Below are 27,014 nucleotides of genomic sequence, written 5' to 3'. Positions count from 1 at the left end.
TTTTTTTTTTTTTTTTTTTTTTTTTTGAGCCTGTAATGTTGGTATGTCACATCCCTCACCACCACCGCTACTCTCCCCCCGCCCCTGAAAAGAAAATTAAAATAAACCCTTGTTTAACCCAGGTGACAAAGATTCACAGACATGCTGGGGTTTTGTATTCATACATGCATTCAATACTCAGCCTGTGAGAAGTCCTGGAAGAGAGGCACCCAGAAGCAGTATATATGCCTAGTGTAGGTATTTTGTTTTATGAATACCAGTCTCCAATCACTGGAACCAGGGGTCCTTCAAGAAGTGGTTGACTTCAGGATCAGAGCAGGGAAAACATATAATAAACCCAAAGTATGTCACAGAGGCACAAAGTACAGAGATACTGATAAAGTGAGGAGACACATCAAAGAGCACAGGAGCCCACCTGAAAGAGTGCCCAGTGGCCAAAAATGATGATTTTCAAGGAAGTCCATGCTGAAATAAGCCGAACAAATAAATTATTGGAAGAGAAGGGGCAGATATTCCTTACAGAAGTTAAATTATTAAAAGTAGACAGAAGGAAGTAAAGTCAGCATGTGAATACCACAGATCTATTTCAGACAGGAACCAATAATGAATGTCAAAATTAGTGGGCAAATGTTTTGAGGAGAAATAGCCTATTTGTATGAACTATAAGTATCAGGTTACTACCTGCAGTCATAGCATGCCCCTGATATGATGCATACCCCTTCTGGGGTCCTCTTGCAGAGCCTCAACCTCATCATGGTAAACACTAGTCCACCCCAAGTTAAGGGACAGTCTATAAAATAACTGATCCATTTTAAAAGTATAAAGGTCCTGAAAGACTGTAAAGCTATCATATACTGAAGAAGACCAATAAGACATGACAACCAAAGGGAATGCTGGTCCCTGGAGAGAATTCTGGAAAGAAAACAGTGTGAGTAGAGGAACTGGTGGAGTATGAATAAAGAATATAGAGTAAGAAATAGTACTCTACCAAAGCTAACTTTTCTGGTTTTCAGAATTGTACTGTGGTTACATGATGTTAACATTTGGGAAGGTTTGGTGAAGGATTCAGGAGAACTCTATTATTTTTGCAACTTTTCTGTAAGTTTAAGATTACTTAAAAAATCTGAAAAGAAAACTTTACAATGGTTATTTTACTTACTGAAAATAGAAATAAATTAACTTTCAAGAGTTATAATGTACATTACTTTATATTGTGAACTAAAATTTCAAAGATAACTAAACAATATATCTAAATTTACCTCATAATTTGAAAACCTTGTGATGCTATTCTTCATTAAATGGCTTCACCTGAAACAATAATCTGGTACACAGCATAAACAACAAGGCTTGTCAATACCTACTATTTTTCTCTCATATGAAAACATCTTTTAGTTGGGGTCAAAATACATGTATGTAGGTATATAAATTTTTTAAATAAATAAGCCATACTGAATTAAACAACTGAAAAATGGGCATAAAAAAGTAAAAGCTATATCAATTACTTGATAAGATAATATTGCTATACTATAACTTTTCAAAATCAACTTTTCCCTTAAAATTTTGATAAATGAAGTTATCAGGATTTCCTTTTTTTTTTTTTTTTTTAACTATTTTAACTTTCAGAAGCCAGTTCATGAGTGCTGCAAATGTAAATGTTCGCCCTGTAAAGGTTCCATTTTTACCAGTGGATGAGGCAAATGCAGGGCCTTGTGCCTGTGTCACCCTGCAGCTGTGAGGCCAGAAGAACTGAAGAAAGTTTCCTGAAGGCTCTGGCTGACATAGATGTGAAGAGGACTTGACTTTAATTAAATAATACTTTAAAACTTTTAAAAAAAAATCATGCAGTTATTCAATGAGTTTGAGTGACCCAAGGGCCTGAGACTCATTAAAATGGTTAACTGAGTGGGTTTTCATGAATTTCAGCAATCTCGCTAGGGGACACAACAGGAGCTGCATTTTAATTGTGTACTCTGACTTTATTTGAACCACGCTTGCAAAAGAGAAGCAAACCCTGTTAGTCACTATGTGGTTGAGAACAGAAACAGACTGATGAGGACCTTGCTCAGAGCCACCCAACTCCATGGGGATAAAGTCCACATCCATACCCAGCACACGTGCCTTCCGCTGTCTGGCATTCAGGTGGTTGGCTCTGGACTTGCCAGCTGTGGTTACATCCGTGAAACTGTTACATCTGTTTATCATGCAGGTTTAAAAGTTATATGATTTTACTTCCTAACACATGTAACCAGTGAATTGGAAATTTTAAAAATTTCAAGGTTTCCCTGATAAGAATTTCACTCTCTGACAGTGGTTTATGTATTGGAATTCGTGGAAAAAGCCATGGATTTGATTCAGGAACACTCTGGTTATGTATCCTTAGGCAACTTACCGACTTAAGGACCCATTCTTAAAAATCAATAAATGGGGAATAACACCTATCAGAGAGATTTGTTTTGAAGATTTAAGGGCCCAAGGGGAAGCATGGTGCTATGATTACCCTTCCTCTTTCTTTCTTATTAACTGGAAAGGCCAAATGTGATGGTGTGGAAAACATGGTACTTCAGTGCTACTCCTAGCCACTTAAGAAGAAGCTATTCAGAATGGAGTGTGGATTTAGAACTCCACAACAGTTAGGGCCCCCCTCTGCAGGGCTGCTGAGGGGAAGGGGCCAGAGGATGGGCCAGAAAGACAGCAGCACTTATTTCTCTAACATGATTCCACAAGGTCAAGCAGGTTAGAGGTCTCTTTCACTTTTTACAAAAGGAAAGTTAGAATGTATTTTTTCTCACGCAGATTAAATGTAAGAGGATTTAAGAATGTATCATTAGAAACTTTTGGGAAAAAAAAAAACTATTCTAGAACATTATTTAAAAAATGAGGAATGGCGGTGAGATCTAAAGATCTGCTTAACGTATTTACTAATAAACATCCATGAATGAGATTTTCCTAGATACCAATTAAATTATAGGAAAAGCTAGGCTGGTAAAAATACTGCTCTGCTGTTATTCACCCAACAACTGTGAGGACAGTTCATCCTAAATGTAGGGATTCCAACAGGCAGGAGAGGAAGAAAGAGTGAAGAGAAAGGCCAGATGCTGAAATACCCACTTGCCAGGCTGTGAGGGACATGGAGGACATCACACAGCAGAAGACGCCAGAGGATGGAGACAGGAGTGTGAGAGGAACAAAGACTTTTGCAGCAGTTAAGAAAAACAGTAAATTAATCCAGGGATGCTGTCTTGGGTGACATTAGTTGGACTGCTAATTATTTTAGGAAGTCTTTTGTTAGTGGTAAAGAACCAGGAGACTGGAAAACACAGAATCCAGTCTGAAGGTTAACAAGAAAGAGGGAGAGAGGCTGAAAATTATAGACCTGTATGTCTAACATCTATATTAGGAAATAAATGTGAGATGATACTTATGGATGAGCTTAATGATACATTTGGGGAAGTACAACTTAATAGGGGTGAGTCAGCATAGATTTACCAAAGGCAATCTTGTCAGAAAAAATTGTTCCTTTTTAGGTTGAAACAATAATTGGTTCATGTAAGGGAGAACCAATAAGAACCTGTCAGCTTTTCCAGAAATTTTTGGACCTTCTCATAAAATGACTTATTGTACAGGATGCCATGACATGTGTCAGCACACCCAACTAACAAAGGAGATAAAAGCAGCAGGGGTGGAAACAGAGGCCAAGAGGAATCTGGGAAAGACTGTGCTACAGGACTCTGCCCAGGAGAACACCAACGAAAGGAGCCTTTTATGCCAGGAAACCTGGAAATATAGCTAGCTAAGAGGGAACGGGTAAGACAAAAGGCTACAGCTGTTTAACCTTAACTGTGACATGTGAAGCAAACGGCTCAGACGTAGAATATGAAATTTAGCCTGCCTAAGTAAAAACTTGGATAAAATTAAGGAATTAAGTTTAGTTTAAATGGTACTGAATCAGTTATCAGTAGGGAGAAAAAAAAGATGTGGGGATTTGATAAGAGTCAAATTTCCATGTTTCTATTCTTATATAACTGGGTAAGAAGCAAGTGCTATGGAATACAGATAAATAAAACACATTAGAGAGAATATAAAAACTGGTTATCTTAGAGAAGAAGAGGAAAATCCCAATTTGTGAGGAGAGTATGAAAAATTCATGTGTTATCACTCTGTACATGTAATAATCAAATGTATGTTTTCAATGATCAAGTCTTAATATATACAAGAACCAATGAAAATAAAATTAATTTAAATATAATACAAAAGTATGACAGTAGAAAAACAAAGGAAATTAAGAAAAATACCATGTCATCATTTAATGCTTAATTTCTCCTGCACAAACAACATTTGATCATTACTGTTAGAAAACAGCCATTTACTACATTTAAAGTCTAGGATTCTCAGAAATATGAAACCTTATAGTCTTGATGCAGTGATCACACTCTGGGAAAAGGACACACAACCCTGGGAGTTCTAGTGGGAACCTGTCCAGGAACCAGGAAGATTACTTCAGTGGCAAAAGGAGTCTCTGGGCTAAAAGGCAGAACCACAAGTCTTTCACTTGGGAAAAACCCTCATTCTTCTCAGCCCAATCCCTGATGACTCAGCGGGCTTTCCTGAGGCCCACTTTGGCCTACCCCACACCTCCCTTTCTTTGGGGTTATGTTCACAGAATTCTGTCAAACAACTACTGGGGAGAACTATGTGTAAAGTCAGACTGAAGGCCACTGGGACTACAAACATAGACATATTCAATTAATTTTCAAGGTATAGTGAATAAAAAGCTTATTCATGGATAAGAAAGATAGTAAAAAAGACAGGTTGCAAAAACTGCAGATATCAAATCAAGATAATTTTTGAGGTAACATGATTACACTAAACAGAAAAAACATTGTAATCTACAGTGAGAGAATTCTGGCCATTCTTAATACAATGTCAGATTTGTAGGGATTAATGTGAATGTAAGTACTCATCATACTAGATCTAGAGTGGACATAAATGGACCGCTCTAGAAATCTGCAGGGGGATGTTTTTAAAAAGTACACACAGAAAAGTGCACAGCTCCTAGGAGTTTGATGAATTTTCTCAGACTGAACACAACTGTGTCCTGACACAGGGACTAAAGAACAGAATGTGACTAGCACCACTGGGACTTATTCCATTGATGATAACGACAGGGAGAATTTACCCTGATGTTTAAGACCACAGATAAATTCTGACTGTGTTTCTATTAATATAAATGAAATTATATGGAATAGATTTCTGAAATTCTGGCTTAGTTCATCCAGTGATGTGATGGATATCTATATTACACTGTTGCTCATAATTACAGTTCATTCATTCTTACCAATATAAGTAGTCTACTATGTAAATGTATAATCTTTACATATTCTACTTGATGTACATTTGGATAGCTTTGGTTTCTGACTATGATGAATATATCAATAATTATTTTAAGTATAAATACTAAGTAAAAGACAGTATTTCATGTAAAAGATTAACATTGAGCAGAAAAAAGCACAAAATGCCAAGTAGATGCTGCTTGCAAGAAAGCGGAATTGGCGTACTGGTAAGCAACACAGTAGAAACGTGGCAAGAGGTACTGTACGCACAGATACCAAGGGACATTTTCTAATTCTAAGAGTATACACATTCCTCATTGTATGTGAGCACATGTGTCTGTGAATATATAAATCTAAAATCTGAAGCTCAGAGATATCTAAAGATACCCAACCTTACAAAGTGTCACAGCAGGGACCTGAATTGGTCTCCAGAAAACTCAAGTTTTCTGTAATTTGTGTAGACTACATCACCTCCATAATGCAGCTGCACACCAGTGTAGAGACCCCAAGGGAACAGACAGCACAAAAAACCTCTTTCTGTAGAATTGCTCTAAAACAAAAACAAAATACCTATTTTAATAGGTATATTTTCCAAATACAATCTCAATTAAAATTTTAAATACCCAAATCTCACTCTTTGCAGTCTTTGCTACTGTCATATGTTTTCCATCGAATGGACTTTTTGATGTCTATCACACATGGAATAGCTTGATAGATGAGAGTGATTTGCTGTGCATGGTGAAACACATCTCTCATTCCCGTACTCAGAAGCTGAAGCAGGAGAATGCAAGTTCCAGGTCAGGTAGGGAAAATGAGAGAGACTCTGTCTCAAAACAAAATAAAAAGGGGTGGGGATGCAGCTCAGTGGTAGAGTGCCTGCCCTACCCTAGCATGTGTGAGGTCCCAAGATCAATCCATAGTACTGAGAAAAGAAAAAGAGAGAGAAAAAAAAGAAATAAAGTGATTTGAGTAGGTGGGGTATTTATGGAAGTTTTGAACTCAATCTTTTATTGAAAGAACTGCATGACATGCTTCACTGAGCTTTGGGTTACAAAATCCTCAGCTTGTTGATAGGTGCTGGAGAACGCAGCTAAGACTGTTCTCCAACCACCCTCAGGCTTCCTGCCATTTGAAGGCACTAAACACTAGCTCCCTCTAGGAGATGCTCAGCTGCCACCTGGTACCACCACAAATACCCCAGTAAACAGCAGTGGCAGTTCAATGTCATTATCATACTGAAATGCACCATAGATGATTAAGAATTCCAGGATCAAAAACTTCATGTTTTTAAAGTTTTGTCTTAATGAGCCAAATTATCAAAACAAAACTATGACTAACAGTACTACTGCCAGCACAGGAAGGACAGACACTCAACAGATCCACGTGTCATAGGGGCTCTTCTTGTGAAGATGCCACTCTGTCTTAGAAAATGCCCCTATCAGAAGTACAAAAGTTTAAAGAGAAAATCAGAAGTAAGCACTCATTAGCAAGGCATATACAAGAAAGTAGGAGTTTACTCAAAACTTAAATTTTTTATAGCTAATGATTCTTCAAAGCATATCACCAAGCAGCACTCACCATCACCAGAGCAGGTATCACATGAGCACAGCAGTTTACTCTTACTGTGCAAAACACAGAAGGAACACGTGGCTACCTTCAACACCATCGTCCCCTTTATGTTGGCATTTGTTTCTTTTAAAAGTTAGAGATACTTTATTTAAGGCAAATAACCTCTTGGTCTTGTTTCCCATTAGGGGAATGGAAGGGGAAGAAAGATGGCAGTCCTGCACTGTGATGCAGGTGGAGCAGCACTACCTGAAGGGATGTTACTGACAACCTGGGCACCACAGTTCACCTCACCTGCATGTTCTGGAAGTGTCCCCCCACAGGTTGTGCCTCCAGTATCTGTGCTGCCATGCTCATGTATTTACATATTTACAAAGAACCCCCAGTACTGATGGCCAGAGATACTGCAACTTGATTTTATCTATGTGAACTAAAGCTGAAAAACAAGTTCAGTTCAAAACCCAGTGACAACCTTGCCAAAAGGAAAGAGCAGAGACATCTGCTTTTGTTTGTTTACAAAGATGGTCCTGCATACAACAGAGACTGTGAAATGAGACATCCTACCATCATTTAAATCCGTCAGTCATTTCAACGTAAATTGAAAAATCTTACGGAATGCACCAGCAGCAAACAAATAATTGCACTCTAATGTATACCTCACCAAAGGTATAAGAATAATATTATTCTAACTTAAATTACTCGCCACATTCTAGTTTTTTTAATGTAGGTGTCATATGGAAAGTACTGCTGAAATAGTCTAAAACAATCTTGTATTTTTGCTGGGGCATCCCTTGACTTTCACACGCAAATATGTGAATCCTCACCCTCTTGGCATTGCACCCGGCTAGCACGAGGTGTCCTGTGCTAAAGGCTCCACAACATTCTCTTAAAATTTTCACAATGACCCAGCTAGGTAGTCCTCTCACAAAGACTTACACCTGACAAACCCGAGGCTCTATGTGGTCAGCCTACCCGAGGTCATGCAGCCAACACGGGAGAAGAAGCGGGACAGAAGGCTCTCACTGTGTCCGGCCACTGCTTCCAACAGACCCAGGATGCACGGGCAGGACTGACACACAGTGCTGTTGGGCTACATCTTGGGATACTTTTAAGTTGACTTCATGGTCAAGTACTTCTTCAAATAAGACCCCATGCCCATAATCTATCAAGATTCAAGGAACTTGTTAATTAAACAAAACACTGAGTGACAGCAGATCTGCATTACCCTGTGAGCATGACACCTTCTGGAGTATCTGACCTATAATCCAAAACAAGCCTGGTACCCACGTGGCCAGCATATCCTCAAAACCTGAGTGATGGTATGCCTCCAATTCTGGGAAGCGAGCAGCACTCTTTTACCCATGAGATGCTTGGTGCATCCTCCTCAGTCACATTCTTCTCTTCGCCTGGTTTTCACTGGAAAATGATGGTGTACAGGGATAGGGAATAACATTCTAAATCACAAACATTTTTTCAAAAAATTAACTTTTACCAGTTAGTTAAAATATAAAGCTTAAACAACTCTCATTTCAGCTCCACTATGTTTTCAATATTTGCAGTTATTTGCTTTGTTGTCCTAGGATGATTATTTTGGGAGATTTGTTTCTATGATAAAATCCATTGAAAAAAGGCCTATTTTCACAGACAAGTGATACAAATACCAGAGTACACTTTGGTACAGATCTCAAGGTAGACACCATTACACTCTACTTCATTAAAATTGATCATGGTAATGTACAAAGAGCATTGCAACTACTGTGATCAATTAAGTGTTAAAAACAATAAGTATTTTAATAGTTTCCATCCTTACCAGCATGCAAGTATGCGAGGTCAGGATTCTCGATATCAGGATGTTGTTCTTTCAAGTGATTCCGGAACTCCACAGGGACATTTGTCCCATAATCACATTTGGGGCAGTTGTACATCTTGACTCCTTCATGTTTGCCAGTATGTAAAATGTGTTTGCGGATATTTTCAGCACAGTTTGACCTATGGAGTAAGAAAGAAAAGTAAATTGAATTACAAGTGAGAACAAAAAGCAAATTGAATTATGGTCAAATCAATAACACTGTATCACAAACAATAATATTAAGTCTCATTGATGCAGTCTTTTTATGTGTTGGGTAAAATTCCATGTGTTGCACTTATATAATAATTAATGTACAATACATCAATCCTGTAAGTTGGTAGTTTTTATAATCCTGATGCCAATTCCTAAGTTGGTTTTTTACTTAGCAATCATTTCTATGTTGGCCAGAAAGATGGAATCACAGGCTATATTATTTTAATATCAAATTATTCTGGTGCCACTTGAGGGCAGTGAAGGTATGAGCTTACCCCCAAGAACTCGCTTCCCACTTCTTAGGAGGGGTATGGAAGGAAAGTACTATGATCATCAATGAAGTTAGAGCACTTTGGAGTCAAGCGTCTTTGGATTTTAAGTTTTGCCAAGCGAGGTGCTTCCATGTACAGCTCTAAGGTAGTGTGACAGGAGAAATGATGCTAGACTAAGAATGGAACCACCACATGACCCAGCCATCCTATTCCTTAGTATTTGTCCAAAATAACAGAAACCAGCATACTATAGTGATACATGCATATTAAAGTTTATAGCTGCACAATCCACAATACCTAAGTTATAGAACCAGCTTAGATGCCCATCAATAGAGGCAGATAAAGAAACTGTGGTATTTACATACAATGGAGCTGTATTCAGTCATAAAGAAGAAAGAAATTACGGCTTTACTTGTAAATGGACTGAACTAAGTAAAATAAGGCAAGACTCAGAAAATAGAGGGTCAAATGTCTTATATGTTTTAACTAAAGCATAAAATGAATTTAAAAGAAAGGAATCTTACAAAAATAGGAGAGAGATCAGTAGAGAAGAAGTGAGAGGAAGAACTGGGGAATAAATGTGACCAAATTATGCTGGGTACATATATGAATATACCACCCAAAATATAATCTTATTTGTAACTATAATGTATGGAGAAGGAAAATCAACAGAAGGAGGGGATCAGGGAAGGAAAGGGGGTAGCACTGGGGATTGAAATAGAGAAATTATGCTGTATGTATTTATTAATATGTCAGAATTAACCCTACTATTACATATAATTCACTAAAAAGTAAAAAAGTTAATGCAGCTATACAGCAATGATAACTTCTCTTTATTTTTCAAATAATATTTCAAATAATGATTTACATACAAATAAATGCATTTTTAGGGGAAGACAAAGAAGAGAAGGAGGAAAAAGAACTGGAATAACAGATTTTACCAGCTGTTTTCAGCTTGCTCAACAAAAGAGTTCTATCACATTGGGTGTTAAAAATTCTTTTAGAATTTTAAATATATGAAAGACACAATCCGTCTAAGAATAAAAAAGTCCACTTATTTATGGACGTGGGCTGTCAATGGCCTGATAACTGTGAGGCACCACATGAACCTGGAAGGTCAAGACTAGTGAAGTCATTTTATGGAGACACTTACAAGTAAGTATCAAAAAGATGAGCTGGTTTAGAAAGGCTGCATTCTACTCAGTGGTTAAAGCAGAGTCTGATGGTAGGTTTTCTGTTTTCAAGGCTGCGTGCTCTCAAGTGTCCCACAGCCACCTTCCTCACAGTGCCTGCATAGCAAAGATGCTGGCACATCCTGAGACCAGCACAGGACTGCAGAGCCTCTTCAATGCATGTGTATCTTTGGAATAACAGCTCTCAGTCATGCTGATAAAAGTAGTAAAGGAAAACACCTGCAGGTGGACAATACAAATGTCACTTGTGTGACAGTAAAAAGGAAGAGTTGAATTCTGCAACTAGCTGGGTGAACTGTTCCAAATGACAGCTTTAACTCTGTTGCTCTCCAATTTCTTTTCAACAGCACCACAGACACCCCCTAAATTCATCATTGTTTACTGACACTGGGGTGTAGAAACACCAGGTTACTACTAACTTAATTACTACTATTTATCAGGACTATAGAGTCTTTGGTACCACCAAAATTATTTTCTTATATAAAACACTAGGTATTAAACATCATCAAAGATAATCACCCCCAAATAAAGAAATCAAACTGCTGAAATAAACACATTTCAATTATATGATGCATATCTAAATGGACAACAACATAAGTAATATGAACATTCATTGGAGGAAGAAAGAGATGACTTTGAAAACAGAATATTTTGTTTTCAAGAAGGGTTTTTTGGACAAATATAATATTTTTTTAGTATCTAAACAGCATGTGGAATCTAACCATCAAGAGAGTATTACTGAGATAAGGGGTATATAGAATTTAGGGTGTATCTATAATGTGCTAAAAACCAACTGGTGAGGAGTGGGGGAAAGGATTAAAATGGATAAAAGGGTTTTTTAAAATTAAAAATACAATATAAAGTTAAAAAATAAGTGGTTTGGAACATGAGATTTTAAAAGGTATTTAGGACCACATATACATATATATTTATGCACATACAGATGTGTGTATTCATATAAACATACTTCATGTTTTATTGTATAATACATGTGTACATGTGTATGTATAATTCTATGTTATAAATATAAGAAAAAAATACATACAGGGAAAAAAAAGGATGCATTTGGGGGAAATGGAGATAACTACTAATATGTATGGGGTCTCTTTTTAGGACAATAGAAATCTAAAATTGCTTCTGGCAATGGTTGCACAGCTCAGGGAGTATACTGAAACCCACAAGAATTTTGCCATTTCAGCAGGTTAACTGAAAGATATGTGCACTATTTCAAATTAGAACAAAGAACTCCTGTGCTTCCCGTGTTGATGTCACCCTTGGTCCTGCTGTTGGTACCTAGGGGCCACATGCTCAGATGGCAAAGGTCCTGGCATAGAGAAGAGGCTCAAGTTCCATCAATCTCCACACAGGGAGCGATGGCAATTATTGAGTTCTGACATTTGAATTTCAGTTTTTCCCGATGTGCAGTCAACAGTAATTATCAGAAAACAGGTGCTCCCTTTCTGCAACTAGTGCTATTTGCAGCCCGACCAGTACCATGCCACATGCACCACGTGCATGCACACGTGTAGTGCATGTCCTGCGAATCCTTCCCTCCTGAGCGGCATGGAGTGGGTGCCTTGGAGGATGGAGGGGCATAGATAGGATGCTCTCTGTTCCTGTCCTGGATGATACTTCTGGGCCCAGCACTGCGCAGAAGGGAGACCCCCCTCTCCCGTAAACCTCCTTCCTCTGCCACCCAGAGCTCCTATTACAAGCCAAGGGGCATAGTCCTGTCTGTCTCCAGCTACACGTAACCTGATGTTTCCCTGTGGGGGAAGCATGATATATTTCTGTTAAGCTAATTTATGAGAAATAAAATATTTCAGAACACACCAATGGTTCTATGCATGCTTTAAGTAGAGGAATGCTAGGAAAAACCGATGACACCGGCTGTCTGAAAGGAACTGGGAAGAGAGCTCCTGGAGCACAGTTCTCTGAATGAAGGAAAAAGTGAAGCAGGAAAGGCCCAGGCATTGCCCTGGGGATTTGGAATGGCCTCCAATCCTACTTCCTAACCCACGGAAGGACCCCAGCCTCCACCCCCACCCCCCAGCAGACTGCTGTGGCACAGAGAAACACTCTTGAGATATACAGTCAGATCGTCTGGGGTCCATTACAACATGTGAATTTCAGCCCTGCCATGCAAGGGATCTGTCATCTGCAGCGATTGCTTCAACTCTCCAAGACTCCCTTTCCTTAACTATAATCTAAGGTTAATAGTTTCAAACTATCAAAATACTAAATGTATTCTACAAACACAAAAATTTCACATAGGAATGCAGAAAGCTATTCATGGCCTCTACATTACCTCTGCCCCACGCCCAGTCCTAAAGGCTAGTGTGAAACAGTGAGGGGAAAGGCAGGCAGCTCCCACAGCTTGGGCTGGCACAAAGGAGAAGGCAGGTATCAACACAGAGAGTTCATTGACTGGAACAGCTTGTCAAAATTTTGAGCTCTGCCCCTTCCCTTTCTGGATTCCACTCTACTATTATAGGCCCAGGATGACCTCCAGCTGAGAAAAAAGCAGCTGAGGGACACCCAGCAGGCCAAAGATGCTCTTACCCCTCTGACTGGTAAGCACAGACAGCGGGGAAAGAGGGATTCCTCAGCAGAGGCTTCAGCTTCCCTCCCTGGTTAAGGGATTCTTGCAGGACTCGCTAGGTCCAGAAGAACCTGCATACCCTACTTTTACAGAAACAGCATCCCAAGTTAAGAGCAAATTTCAAATTAAATTTTGGAATATGACCTGTTGGACACCTAGAGACAACTCGTACATCAATATGGAAAGCAGAGGGTGATCAATTACCAAAAGGATCCAGGATGGAAACTATGAATTTAAGGGCTTCTTAGAATATGACATGACAAATGAATTATTTTTTTTTCAAAAATTATGTTCTAAGGTGATGTATATGGAAACAAAAAAGAAAACACAATAATACTTCCAGAACTCTCTAAAATGATTAGTCAGTACTACACACTCACGCCCCTCAACATAAAAGGCCTAAAATTGTTACTGAACCTGAAAAGGAAGCTTTACTAATTATTTTTTTTTCCTTTTCTTGTTTTTACTTTGGCTATTCATTCTTTTAGCTTTTGCTTGGATATTAAAAACCAATACCACTGAAGCTGTTGAACTAACATGTATTGGTATATTTTAAACATCTGAGAGTAAAATAAGGGATATGGCAGAAATCCCTGTTACTACTGTCCTCATTCTCCTGCAGACCACATACCCACACATCTGATAAGTACAATTCACAACTTCTCATCAACCTTTTTAGAGCATTAAAAACTACATTTTCAAGCCACAAGTATAATGTGGATTCTTTTTTCCTCATTCCTCTTATAATACTTTGTGGGCACAATAAAGGCCAGCACCTGGCTTTTCAAATCTATCAACAGAGCATGGGGATCCGCCCCTCCTTAAGAGAAGGGCATCCAGATTCCCTCCCCATTTCACTTGCTCTCCCACCACAGCCTTGTTTGCTCTCTTTTTAACAGTGCATGTATTTCAGTGTGGATACAAACAGATCTCATGTCACTGATCCTCCACTGATGGGCACTGAAGTAGTTTCTAATCATTTACTGGCATACACAAGTTTGCAACGAATAATTTTGTGGAACACTTTCCAGGCCTTAGGATGCCAAGAAGATCTCATGAAGCCAAATGGAATGGTTTCAAATGTCAATGGGCACATACTTTTGCAACTTTGATAAATTCTGCCAAATTGCCCTCCTGGGGAACTGCAGCAACTGACACCTGCACTACTTATATTCTAGACAGCCTATTTCTGCACAATTTTCGCCAATGAAGAATGTTATGAAACATTTAAATTTTGTCAATGTAGTAAAAAATAATTCATTTGAGTTTTGATTTTTAAGTTTCAATCTGTGTTTATCTTATAATGAAGTATCTTCTCAAATATTGAGAATTCTACACTTTCTTTATGTGTTCATATATGTTTTTGCTGTGTTTTCTACAGCGTTACTAGTCATTCTCTTATGGATTAAGGAGATCAGCTCTTTGCCTATGATAGAAGTTGCAAGTATTTTTTCCTTTGTTTCATGCTTTGTTTGGACTTTGCCAATGGTATTTTGTGAAAAGAAGAGGTTTTTGTTTTTTTTTATTTTGTTCATATTTCATGATTTCCTTCCTTGGAGGCTAAGAAGGAATTGCCCCACATTTTGTTCTAGTAGCTGTACACAGGTGCATTGTGTCAGGTTAAATACTACAAGGTTTTGAAATTGAACTACAGTATATTAAGTGTGGGTCCAGACTGTTACCCAGTTCTCTTAACACCATTTATTAAAGTCCAATTTACCCCAATGATTTGAATTCCCATCTTATGCATGTTTTTAATAACTTCAAGCTAATTCTGGACCTTCTATTCTCTTTTGCTCGTCTGTCAATTAACATCATTACTGGGCTACAGGGGGTCATGTCTGGTCCAGTTCATCATCCACATTGCTCTTTTTCCTTCCAGATCACAACTGCCCAACTGAAGCTATTAGGAAGGAACTTATAGGACTGTGGTTATTGGCTGCTATGGCAAAAATCTGTACTTAACACAAGATTTTGAGAGAGGGGGTCAATAATAACCCAACATCACTATGGCACAATCAGGTAACTGATGTATTTGTTAATACATATTTATAAGATCATCTTATTAATAATAAGGAAACCAAAAGGCAGAGAGATAAAATGTCACAGATAGCACATGATGAGTTCCTAGGTGACTCCCGGCACACAGATATCCTGAGCAAATATTAATTCCCACTAGCCCCAATTCCCTTCCTTTCTTTTTGCCTTGCTCCCTCCCGCTCTCCCTCTTTTTTTTTTGGGGGGTAAATTTAACAACTGTCTTGGCATAGTAGGTAGAGTCTCGCAGGTTATCATATGAGTCCTAGAATCAGCCTCTGCCCCAAGAGCTTTCTCCTCCCAAGTGACCCATCATTTCCATTCTATTCATTCTCCTTTCCATGTTATCATTGCTCTCTACCTTTTCCATGCTTTCTCAAAAGGAGAGAATCCCCATCTCTCTCCTGGGTGGTTTTTTTTTTTTTTTTTTGTGGTGATGGTGGGGACTTCCTTGATAGCATCTAGTGATATCTCAATATCTCAGAATGCATGTATGTGTGTAGCATGTACTGCTCCGACATGATTTAAGATTCATAAATACAACAGTAGGAGTTTTACTGAAATTGTGCCTGAAAGAAGTAAAAATAGAATCAGTAAAAAGGCTAATTGTTTTGGGGTGTGTGCATTCAACACCTTTCTATAATACATAGAAAAAGCTAGTTCTAAAAACAACACAAAACTCACGAATTTTATAAGACAAATCTAGTTAAAAAAAACACAAAACTCATGAATTTTATGAGACAGGTTAAAAAAAATCATGGATATGAGAGAGTTTGCTAAACAGCCTGGTTGATGGCACATGCCTGTAATTCCAATGACTAAGGAAGTTGAGGCAGGAGGATCTCAAGTTGAAGGTTAGCCTGGATAACTTAGCATGACCCTGTCTCAAAATAAAATATAAAATAGACCAGGGGTGTAGCTCAGTGGTAGAGTGCCCCTGGGTTCAATTCCAGCACTAAAAAAAAATCTAAGAAATGTATGTGACTAAGCATACAGCCAAAAGCAAACCAAAAAGGTGTTTTTTTCATAATGCACCATTGCAGTTTTGAAAATTAATACACCCATAACACTATGATTATTAAATTAAGAGGTGGAATAAAGAAAGAGTGGCAACAAATTTCAGGGGGTTAAATATGACAGTCAATGCATGGCACTACAGTAGTGGCTAAATTCTTCTTTGATATACTGAAAAGCTTCACATTAAATTCCAGATAGATATGACATAACTGCTCAATAAATTATAAAAGCAGCTGGAATGGTGGTGTATGCATGTAATCCCAACAGCTCCCAAGGCTGAAGCAGGAGGATCCCAAGTTCAAAGCCGGCCTCAGCAATTTGGTGAGACCATGACTCAAAATAAAAAATATAAAAGGCTAGAGATGTGGCTCAATGATTAAGAGCCACTAGGTTCAATCCCTGGTACCAAAAACCACCCCCCTACACACATATATAGACACATGCATACATAATATATGTAAAAGTAACTAAAAGCTATGTAAATAAATGTAGGTCACATGCACTTAAGAACAGTAGAAACCTAAATATGATTCAAAATATAAAATTAACCTAAATTATCTAAAGAGAAAAATATGGGATGGGTTGGAGTACTGGGAGAGTCAGCTTGGATCTATGAAATGTAAGGAGGCAAATATCTATATAATATTCAAGATTGTTAATTTGAATATATGTATTCAAATTCAACTATTATTTTAAAATAATACACTACTTTGGAAATACTGGTTTTCCAACTTACATTTACCAAATGATGATTCAAACTCCTTATATACATGAGGGCTACTGTTGGAATCTTCTAAAAGTTTTCTAGAACATTACCATTAACTCAGTTTGAGATTCAGCTATTTTACATCCAAAAATGATGCTGCCACTGGAAATTCAATCTGCAGCCACACACGCCCAATCACATTACGGAGGACAGCTGTCTTTTCCTCTAGTCTAGGAGTACATATAAACTCCTCATAATGACCAGTTATTCTACAATGCATTCTACTATTTCTAGAGCTTATTTAGAGTAAAATCCAGCATTAGTATATAGGTTATATTCCTCTTCCTGAAACATCATTTAAGGGGCAAAACTGCCTTTAATTCAGATATATGCTGTACGCAAAGTATAATGAAGGGTGAAATCAGAAAGTTAGTATCAACCAATAATATAAAGATATAGCAAAATGTACTGAAAAGAATATATAAGATCTGCACAAAGTCCTGTAAAATCCTTCTCCAGTGAATTCTATTTCTGATGATGTCAAGAGATGTTAAGAAAAAGTATAAATACAAAAGTGGGGAGATGCATATTCAGGAAGGTTAGGGAAACACTGCACATTGGATTTTCCTCCTAGAAACTCACAGTGTGAATTGAAATATGAAAAATTCTGAGAGTTCTACCTAAAGAAATATGCTTTTGTTTATCACATTGCTTTGTTGTTGCTGTTCTCTAGGGGAATAGTACCTGTACCTGGTATAGCTGTCACGAGGATGAAGGTCAATGGTATTAAATGTGTTTGAATAATACGGTGGAAATGGCTTTTCTTTCTTTTTTTTTTTTTTTTAAAAAAAATTACTACTACTACCAGTCTTTCCATTAAATGCAGAAAAGTTCAGTTCAAATGTCTTCATTATAAGCAATTTTCTTTCCATACACAAAAAGCAAGTTCCAACTTATTTGAATAAACACAGATTACCCTGATATTACACTGTACACAGCTCACACGACAGAGTGGACTGTTCATATTAATTGGGCAGATATGTAACTTCCTTTTCTGCCTGTTCAATACTCTGTGAATTCACATCTATGAAAAGAATTACTTATAGTTAAACTGAGGTATTGAATGAAACAAGTTTATAAAACTATATAATAAGTCTATATATAAAACTCAGTAAAAAGGAAGTTCTGCAGTATCTTTGTAAAATGAATCCAAAAGGATAAGAAACAATTAAAAGAAAATATTTACATAAATTAAAATGAAGAATTTAATATTTTAAAATCAGCACTATTACACATTTCCTAGGCAAAAAATTAAAAGACTATGAAAGACTAGAAGATTTTCACATTAAGGTCCAATAACTGCAGGCTGGAAGACTGTGAGCCTGTATGTAAGCTCAGGCTTATTCCACAATTATGTGAGACGGCCTATGGTATATATTCTTTTACCACTTATATTCTCTCTATGGACCCATAAGTAAAGAATATGATAATTTTAGACTATTGAATGTTGTGTTGCTTACATTTAAAGTTTGCTAAAATCTACAAGAATACAGAACTTCAGATTCCGCTATCTAAAAAGGAACATATTGTTGACAATGTTCAGCAAATGAACCTAGTCATCTGCAGCGCTGAGTCATGTACATGACCAGAACAGAACAGCATGAAGGGTCAGATATGTAGGGGTAAAGACGTGATTTCCATTAGGAGTTGGAGGGTCATAACACATGGTGAGTCCACTGCTAGGCTACTACAAAAGGCAGTCCTACACATTACAAAAGTAAATACCATTTTGATTTTAAAAGTTTAACATAGGGAAACAAAATTATAAAAATAATAGTTAGAAAACATTTGTTTTCTTGATTAGAATATTCCTAAAGAAAACTCAAAAGCTACCAAAATATGTAGAAAAATATAACTCACAGAAATAGAAACTGCTTCATATTAAATGTATCATCAATGAAATTAAGATAGCAACAAATGGGAGAAAACCATGCAACATATATGAAAACATGTTAGGAAAGTCAGTAAAATAAAAACTTCACACATTGGATAAAGAATATAAACAAGCAATCCATAAATGGAGATATGCAAATGTTTATGTAAGCATTATGATGATCAATGTCTCTAGAAATCAAAGGAATGCAAATTAAAATAATTTCAGACTAATGCAAATTAATTTTTGACAAAAAGTCTGTGCTTACAAAAAAGTGTATTTTCCTATGTATTTGCTTTATTTTCAAAATGAATTCATTCAACATTTATTTTATGCCCACTACATTGAAAAATAAGAAAGAAAGAGAGAGAGAGAGGAAGAAAGAAAGAAAGAGAGAAAGAAAGACAGACAGAAAGAAAGAAAGAGAGAGAGAGAGAGAAAGAAATCACTGTGGTTACGAGCTCAGAATATAAGTTGATTGGACAAATGAGTTATAAACATCAAAAAATGCTAAAAAAATAAAAAAAGAAAGACAACTTCTGAAAAACTGCAAAAGTAGTTTAAGGGGCTGGGGTTGTGGTTCAGAGGTAGAGCGCTCAACTGGCATGCTTGAGGCTCTGGGTTTGATCCTAAGCACCACATAAAGTAAAATGAAGACGCTGGGTCCACCTATAACTAAAAAATAAATTTTGAAAAAAATTTCCTGTCTACATATAAGACTCCTGCAGCTGACCACAACTCAGCGGGCCTCGGATTACCATGCCTTCTACACTACCCGCAATGCTAACTCCCAGTGATTCCACATGATATCGACTTAATGCACACTTATGTACAAAAGTGTCACTGCCTCTCACATGCTTACCCTATAGGATTTTTTACACAGTTATTTTCTTACTCCTTCAATTTCCATCTTTTGTTACCACTTGTACTTCCTACATTCATTTCCACTTAAATTACTGCTCTGTTCAAATCTCTGATCATGGCACCTGTAGCCAAGAGGAGGAAGACTACTTTAAATCTAACAACCTCCTTCCACCTTCCACTCTACTGAGGAACAATGGGAACAGCAAGGAGGAAACGATAGGAAGTGGCATTGAACTGTTTGTATTAGAACCCCAAATTATTTCTTTAGAATTTAAATTCCCGAACAGTGTCCCTCACGTGCAGAGATTTAAACATGAGGTCTGAGCTGGACTGCTCCCTAAGTCACGTGGAGGGGAAAGGGGCTGCAAGCAAGTGCAAATCTCCCAGATTCTTTCATGTTAAACCCAAAGCGAAAAATACATTTCATTCACACACTCTAATATACGGATACATGCCAGCACAAAGGAGAACAAAAAGCAAGTGCTGTGAGCAAAAAGTAGCCTTGACTTTTATTTGACTTCAAGTCAAAAAGCTAGATGCTCATATAAATAAAACAAAACTTAGTGAGTTTAAGCAATTACTAGATGCTTTGCAACGTGTGCTGATGAGAAACTACTATTGCAAAATCACTCAGGAAAAAGCATGGAGCAGACAGTAGTGGCTCCCTATCTTTTAAGGAGACAGGGTTTTGGCAAAAGTTTGCCACATTTCAGTGAAACAGAATTACATGTGCTCATCTTGAGTCTGAAAAGGCAGAAAGAGATAGGACATACACAGCATTCGCCAAACTGACCTAACTGCAAAGACATTTGTCCCAGGTTGAGCTAACACACTTGCTTGAAACTTGAAATCTGTGAAAATCAGAATGCCCAATCAGTCCTGCATGCTCCTTCTCCCTTCCACGAAGCTGCCTAGATGGCGATAACTGCTGGTAAAAAGTCTTTTCAACAATTATTTTCTTGATGCTCTTTGAAATAAATATAGAGCCCTAACTTTTGATGTTTATATATTTATTTCCTCACAGGATAGGTTTATTCCATTTCTGCTAACTGGCTATGCTTAGCAACTTAGGAAAGACAGATGGAAGGGAAAATGATCTTAACAAAAAATAATATAAGAAAATGTAGCCTAATCATCATCGTACACCCAAACAATCACTGAAATCACATTACTAAGAGAGGTTAGGTACGGCAAAATGGTATAAAGAGACAAATTCATTAAAAAAAAAACAAAAAACATGAACTTTTACAACTATGGCTTGAAATAAATCACCTAGGGAAAAAAAAGAGGAATTTTCCAGATCAAGTAATTTAATATAAATGTATGAGTATGAATGAATGAATGATCATTTACTTTAACTTTTCTAGTTGAAAGTCTTTCACATTTCAAATTTAAGGGGTTATAAATAGTGTTTACTGAATTTGAGTATGTGGTTTCACATTATTTTGATGGGCTAGGCCAAAACTTGATTTTACTTGGGATAATATAAAGCTTAAAAAGAAAGAAAAGAAAAGAAGAAAAGGAAGGAAGAAAGAAAGAAAGGAAGGAAGAAAGGAAGAAAGAAAGAAAGAGTCTAGATCTAAAACAACGACTTTGGCATTCATGCATAGGAACATACTTCAGTGGGAAGCCTGATGACATGATCATGTAAATCATCACACACACATGACTCACACTGGCTGTTAGAGGAAGGGCAGGGGCTGCCATAAAAATTTAAATACTACTTAAATTCCTGAGAAAAGACCCATCCTTCACACCTGGGATAGTAGACGAAGCAGCAGGTAATCCACCAATGGAGCATTAGAGCAAGAAGACGGCATACACAAAACAGAAAGTTACAGAGCTCTGTGACTTACATTTGCCCAACGCTAAACTTAGAATGCATACTTAATTATATTACTGAGTTCTACCAAGAGTATAAGAAGCTTTTTTAATTCTAAAGTTATAGGATCACCTTTGAAGGAAAAAAGTAACAGTCACTGATGATGAGGACCACTGAATTTATCTAATAATCTATGTCCATTTTTACAAAAATGTTTCATGTAATCCATTTAAAAATAATAAGTGTTTCATTTCAGTACCTACACACAATACTTCCTTTTGTCCCTTGTATGTCTCTCAAATGTCTTATTTTAAAGGAATATATAGTACTCCCGGAAGACATTTTCCCATTTCTATTCTCTTCGACTCCTGCGAGCCCTTGTTCTGTGTGATAAGGCAATCTCCTCCGGGATCTGAGCTGTGTAGTTTCGCACCACGAGTGACAAGGACTCGACTTGAATAACTGCTGTGCGCAGGTTGTAATTATGTCAGCCAGAGTGTTGAACAAGGGGCCTGATTAATGTGAGCCCCGGCCCAGGCGCAGTCCCTATCAAAACCTCCGTGCAGGCCAGCAGTGGGGATGGGTTAAAGCAGAAAGACAAAACACGCTGCAGGGTCTGTGATAGATGAATTGCTCCAACAGTCTTCAGGCAGATGCTCCAGGACAGTATAATATACAATTACTCTGCCTTATCACCTTCCCAGGGACAATAAAGCTTCCTCCTTCTATAGCTCATGTGAGTGAAGGCAAAATTAGTTTTACTTTTACAACACTGACTCACTTATCATGTTGCCTTGATTGTGCTTTTACAGCTAAAGAAAACATATATTCCATTTTTAAACTAAAAAAAAAAAAAAAACCTTAAAAATAAAACTGAAACCTTGTTTTGAGTCTCTTTTACATCAGAGATAGTGTTTTAAAAGATTGTTCTGTTAAAAAGAGATTAAAGGAAAGTAATAAAATATGTTTGTGCATATGTAGTTAAAAACATGTGTACACGTGTAACTCAAGAAGTAAGATCTGGACTGTATCATCATTACATTCAACATCATTTTTCAAAGGCCATGCAGAAATCATTAATGGGAAGGAACATGTAATTAGAACATACACATGTGTGTGCTGACACCGTCCATACATGCCTCAGGCACAGGCACCCGGTTGCTGGTGTCTGAGAGGGTCTAGTCGGAATGATGCACTTACTCACACCACCCTCTCATATGCTCAGGTCTCTCCTCCACAGAAAAGCTGGCTCCCTGGTGGGGGAAGCTGCTTCCTCACCTTTCCTAAGGAAGTCCTGCTGCCAACACTGGAACCAACCTACTTCAGGAACACTGCAGTGATTATTTCTATACCCTTATTTGTAGTTACATAAATGGTGCCAAAAATTCTAGATGAAATGTATAAAACAGAACTACGTAAATTTGCAAAGGGAAAAAGGCTTTTATTCCTAAGGCTGAAAAACAAGCTAAAACCAAAACCTGAGACACAGTCATTGCAATTGTGTGCTAACCACAATTTAAAATAAGACAAAGCAGCAAAAACTCTAACAGAATCAATGAAGCGCACACAAAATGTTAGTGAATGCAAAACTAGCATACATCAACCTGTGGGGCAATATATATGACTTATTTCCACTTTTTAGTGGCTTAATGCAACTGACACCAACACTCAGCAGTTATAATACAACCTAAGTCATGAAAACAAATCATGTACCCTATCTTACCCGAAGGAGTGATATATTTGCTTTTTCTTTTCATATTATACACACACTCACTCCAACACCTACATGATCCTTATTATTACATTTGTGGTGGCAGGATACACTCTAGCTGAGTAACTACTTCTAGAAATATGGCAATCTGAAGAAGCTGGGCACAAATCTAACACAGTCTTCAGGAGTTTACCAAGCAGCACATAGCAAAGAGAATTAAGCTCATGATTGGCAAGAGTGATACACCATGTTCACAAATCTGGAAAAAGCCAAACAAATGAAAGGTGAATAACTACGACCAGAATGGGCAGGAGTTGGGTGCCATCACAGTAAATGACTGGGTGTCTTCAATTGCCTTAAGATACCATAAGAGAGTCCTTTGGATTTACTTTTGGCAGAAAATCCCAGAGACATTTGTAAACATTTTTTAGGACAAAGTACAGAACAGATGTCACATTTTAAGACTATATTTAACAGGAGTGTTCAGAAAATGATCACACTGAATTGTTAGCTAGCAGCAAGCAAAATTTTAAACTAATGAAAAACAGCCAAAGCAAGATAGCCATGTGTAGAAATTCAACACACAATGTAAATGATATCCCAGGGTCCAGGTGTGTATGTGCTGGGGTGGGTGTAATAATATCATAACACCTCTATTTTCTGGGTTCCTAACTTTGAACACATGACTCAAATTTGGTGCTGTGCAGTAACCCAAAATGTGGAAATACTGCTGTAGCTGCTGCACTAAAATCAGCCATAAGCAAACAAATGAAAGCAAATTCAAGTGTGGTCATCCACCTCCTCTCCCAGTAGCCTCGTCTTACCTTCCCTTTGTTCCTTGGGCAATGTACATTTCTTCACCTCTGTCTGAGGGGTTGGCATCTGTTCTCACCCCCAAAGTACCTTAGACTCTTGGAGCTGTGGCTGCCTGTTCCTACTGCCTCCACCCTGGCACAGCTGGCACTCCTCACTGGTCACAGACCCCCCTCTTCCCTGGAGGCCCCTTTGGTTCTATGAGCTGGCTTCTCAACCTCTCAGGCACTGGCCATGTTCCTCTCTGCCTTCTTCATTTTCTACACTTTCTGAGGGAAATGTCAATCTCATTGTTGGTTTCAAATTCCACATAGATTCCTGCGGACTTGTACACTCTTGAAGTGTCTCCATTTGGATATTCCAATGTTTCAAGGTGACACATCCTGGATCACATAAGTAGTCATTTTCCTGAAGGGCAGCCTTCTCAAGGAGTCAGTGCCTCACTGAAAGGTGCTATCACTCACCCAGCAGCACTGGGCTATGCACCTAAAGGGTGATATGGTCCTTCCACATTCATTCCGTTGGTTAGCATGTCCCTTCATCTGTCTTCCAACCTGGTCATCTGAATCTGCCTTATTTTCTGCCTGTACCTTTGTGACAATTGTTTTAAATGATGTCCTGTCCCCTTCTGTGTCTCTTGGGCTCATCTTTGCATCCTGCCAGTAATTTGGCAAAGTAAGGTATGAGCACACCATTTTCCGGCTCTGCATTTTCCACCTGGCCACCCACTGCCCGTGGAGTCAAACTCAAGCTCTCCAGGATGAACAGGGGTAAAAAGCTGACATATACTTCCTTCCTACTTTTATCAGATAATCTCATATACCCTGCAATCCAGGCATGCTAAAAGGAGAAGATAAATTTAATTTGAAGAAAAGATGTAACTTAGGAGTGCAGAGAATGGAAGAAATCTTACTTTTAACTAACATTAAAGTTACTTGAGGTTTCTGGATCAAAACAAATTTTTGAAGTTTAAATGTCAAGCACTTTTGATCTCAAACAATTCAATCCAAGAGATAAATCATCTTATTTAAGTACCCTCAGCATTTACCCCATTTTCTCTCAATGGTAAATTTTTATTTGTTTTATCACATTTCTTATGTGTTAAAGTTGCAATTCAAGATGAAGGAACAAACATGTTGAGGAGGAAAGCACCAAGTAAAGTTAATCAACATAATACAAACACACAGAGAGGCATCTCCACAAAGCCTCATAAGGAAGGATAAAAGGTGGAACAGGGTTTTATATATATAACAGGAGACAAGGCAAAATAATTAAGGTTAATGAATTAAAGTTAAAATTCCCTGTAAAAAAGTATCAGGTTACGTATTATGCTACAGAATAATGGGTTCTAGTTTATTTGAATTATAGCTCACTTGTACCTCTGTAGTAAATAATGATATGATTGTTTAATCAAAAACCAAAAAAATGTTCAGTAGTTCTTTTTTCAGAGCTTCTTAATAGAGTAAACAGAAAGGAACACAGTAGAAGAAGGTGAAGGCCAGCAAAGGGTTTGTGTTATAGTCCCTTAACCAAGGAGATGAAGATGTAAGATTCACAGAAGATCCTGTCTTTACAGAATCGGTTAAGGAGGACCCAAAATATGCAGACACGTGTGACCCTGGGGAAGGAGACATCTCACTCCCACGGGGAGTGCAACGTGTCAGAAAGTGTGCAGATGCACAAAGCCACTTCACCTTTCTCTGCCTCAAAACACAACTACCGTCTAAGAACTATCATCTTTCAAGTGTTGCAAGTTTTTCTTTCTTTCTTCCATTATTTTTGTCAGTCCCCTGAGAGGCAATGTATCAGAATATGCTAAAACCAAGGAGCTGAAAGTAAAATGAAATAACTAGTATCCTTGCATTGTTACTGATTAATGAAAGTTGGACAAACTTTTATACACTTCAAAGCTCTTCTGTCTTGTTATGTTCTTTTCTCAAATGCACATGTGAGGTTGAACCCAACTACCACTGTGGCAATGCTCAGTGTTCTACTGATGACTGTCAGCTACTCCAAGTGATTACACTGTTTGTCTAATAAGCTCCATTCTTTGAGCTTCTAACTGCCAGAGGCTATAGATAGTTACATAGGGAAGTGTTTTGTTGTGTGATAATAGCTCTAGTGTCTGAGGAATAACTTATTATGCAAGAGACTATTGCCCCAAAAATATTTTCTATTTTTTTTCATCTCTAAGGCCTTTCTTCCTGCCACAATATATACAGATATATCTAACTACCACCCAAGGGACTGTCCAGAGTAATTCCTTGTAGAAAGACCATCCCCAAAGATAGCTTTGGTCCTTTTATAATGACTGGATTTGGGATTCAGCAACAGCAAGTTAAATAAACATGTTTATCTAGATTCTACTTTAAGATATAGCAGAGGGAATGTATGGTCACTTTGTGTTCAAAATGGCTCTTCTAATTAATCTGCTGTTTTAGCTACATTAACAAACAAAACAACTTACTTGTACTGATACACAAAAAGGTACCTCAGATTCTTTTTGTTTTAAAGGCATCTAACCAATTTGTAATTTTTAATGCTATGGAATCTATTTGTTCTCAAGTCTATATTATTTTTTTACTTCAGCTTTTTACAGAGATTAAAATTATGAGTGTTAACTTCAGGCCCGCACATACTTTATTATATCTTTACACAGGCTGCTTGAATGAAAAAGGTTTGAAGGTTTATGTGCTCATGTGTTATAGCACAAGGAAGCAAAGTATGAATGAAAGAAGACATCTGAAACTAATATTAGAAAACAACATAATAGAAAATACAAAAAACATATAAAACAAAATACTGAGATAACATTCATTAATGAAAGAAAAAAATATGAAATTTTTATGAAGGAAGAATTCAACTTGCTGCAAAGTACAAATACAGCAGGGGAAAAAAGAGCATTTCATTACAGAAAAACCTGAAAGGATGATGCAATTCTGGGGACAATAAATTCATTTTTTAAGGGAATTCTGCAAAAAGTTCCATCTGCACTCACCAGATACAGCTACTCCATGTGAAGGGCACTAGACTTCACAGAGTATCACCTTGACACAGGCTAGGAGAAGCTTTTTAAGCACTGCTTA

General features: G+C 37.6%; 1 protein-coding gene across 5 annotated transcripts in view; it reads right to left on the bottom strand.

The window, feature by feature from the left end:
- Znf407 (zinc finger protein 407) overlaps positions 1–27,014 on the bottom strand; it is a 424,361-nt gene that overhangs the window by 127,589 nt on the left and 269,758 nt on the right. For all 5 annotated transcript variants that reach the window (XM_048806658.1, XM_048806657.1, XM_048806660.1 and 2 more), the window contains one exon: positions 8,707–8,885. In XM_048806658.1, the coding sequence (XP_048662615.1) occupies positions 8,707–8,885 (179 nt within the window). The remainder of the gene's footprint in view (positions 1–8,706; positions 8,886–27,014) is intronic.

The sequence above is a fragment of the Marmota marmota genome, unplaced genomic scaffold, assembly GCF_001458135.2.
Source record: "Marmota marmota marmota unplaced genomic scaffold, marMar, whole genome shotgun sequence".
NCBI lineage: Eukaryota > Metazoa > Chordata > Mammalia > Rodentia > Sciuridae > Marmota > Marmota marmota.
Note: the sequence above shows the minus strand (reverse complement) of the source record. Positions and strands in the feature narration are given on the sequence as shown.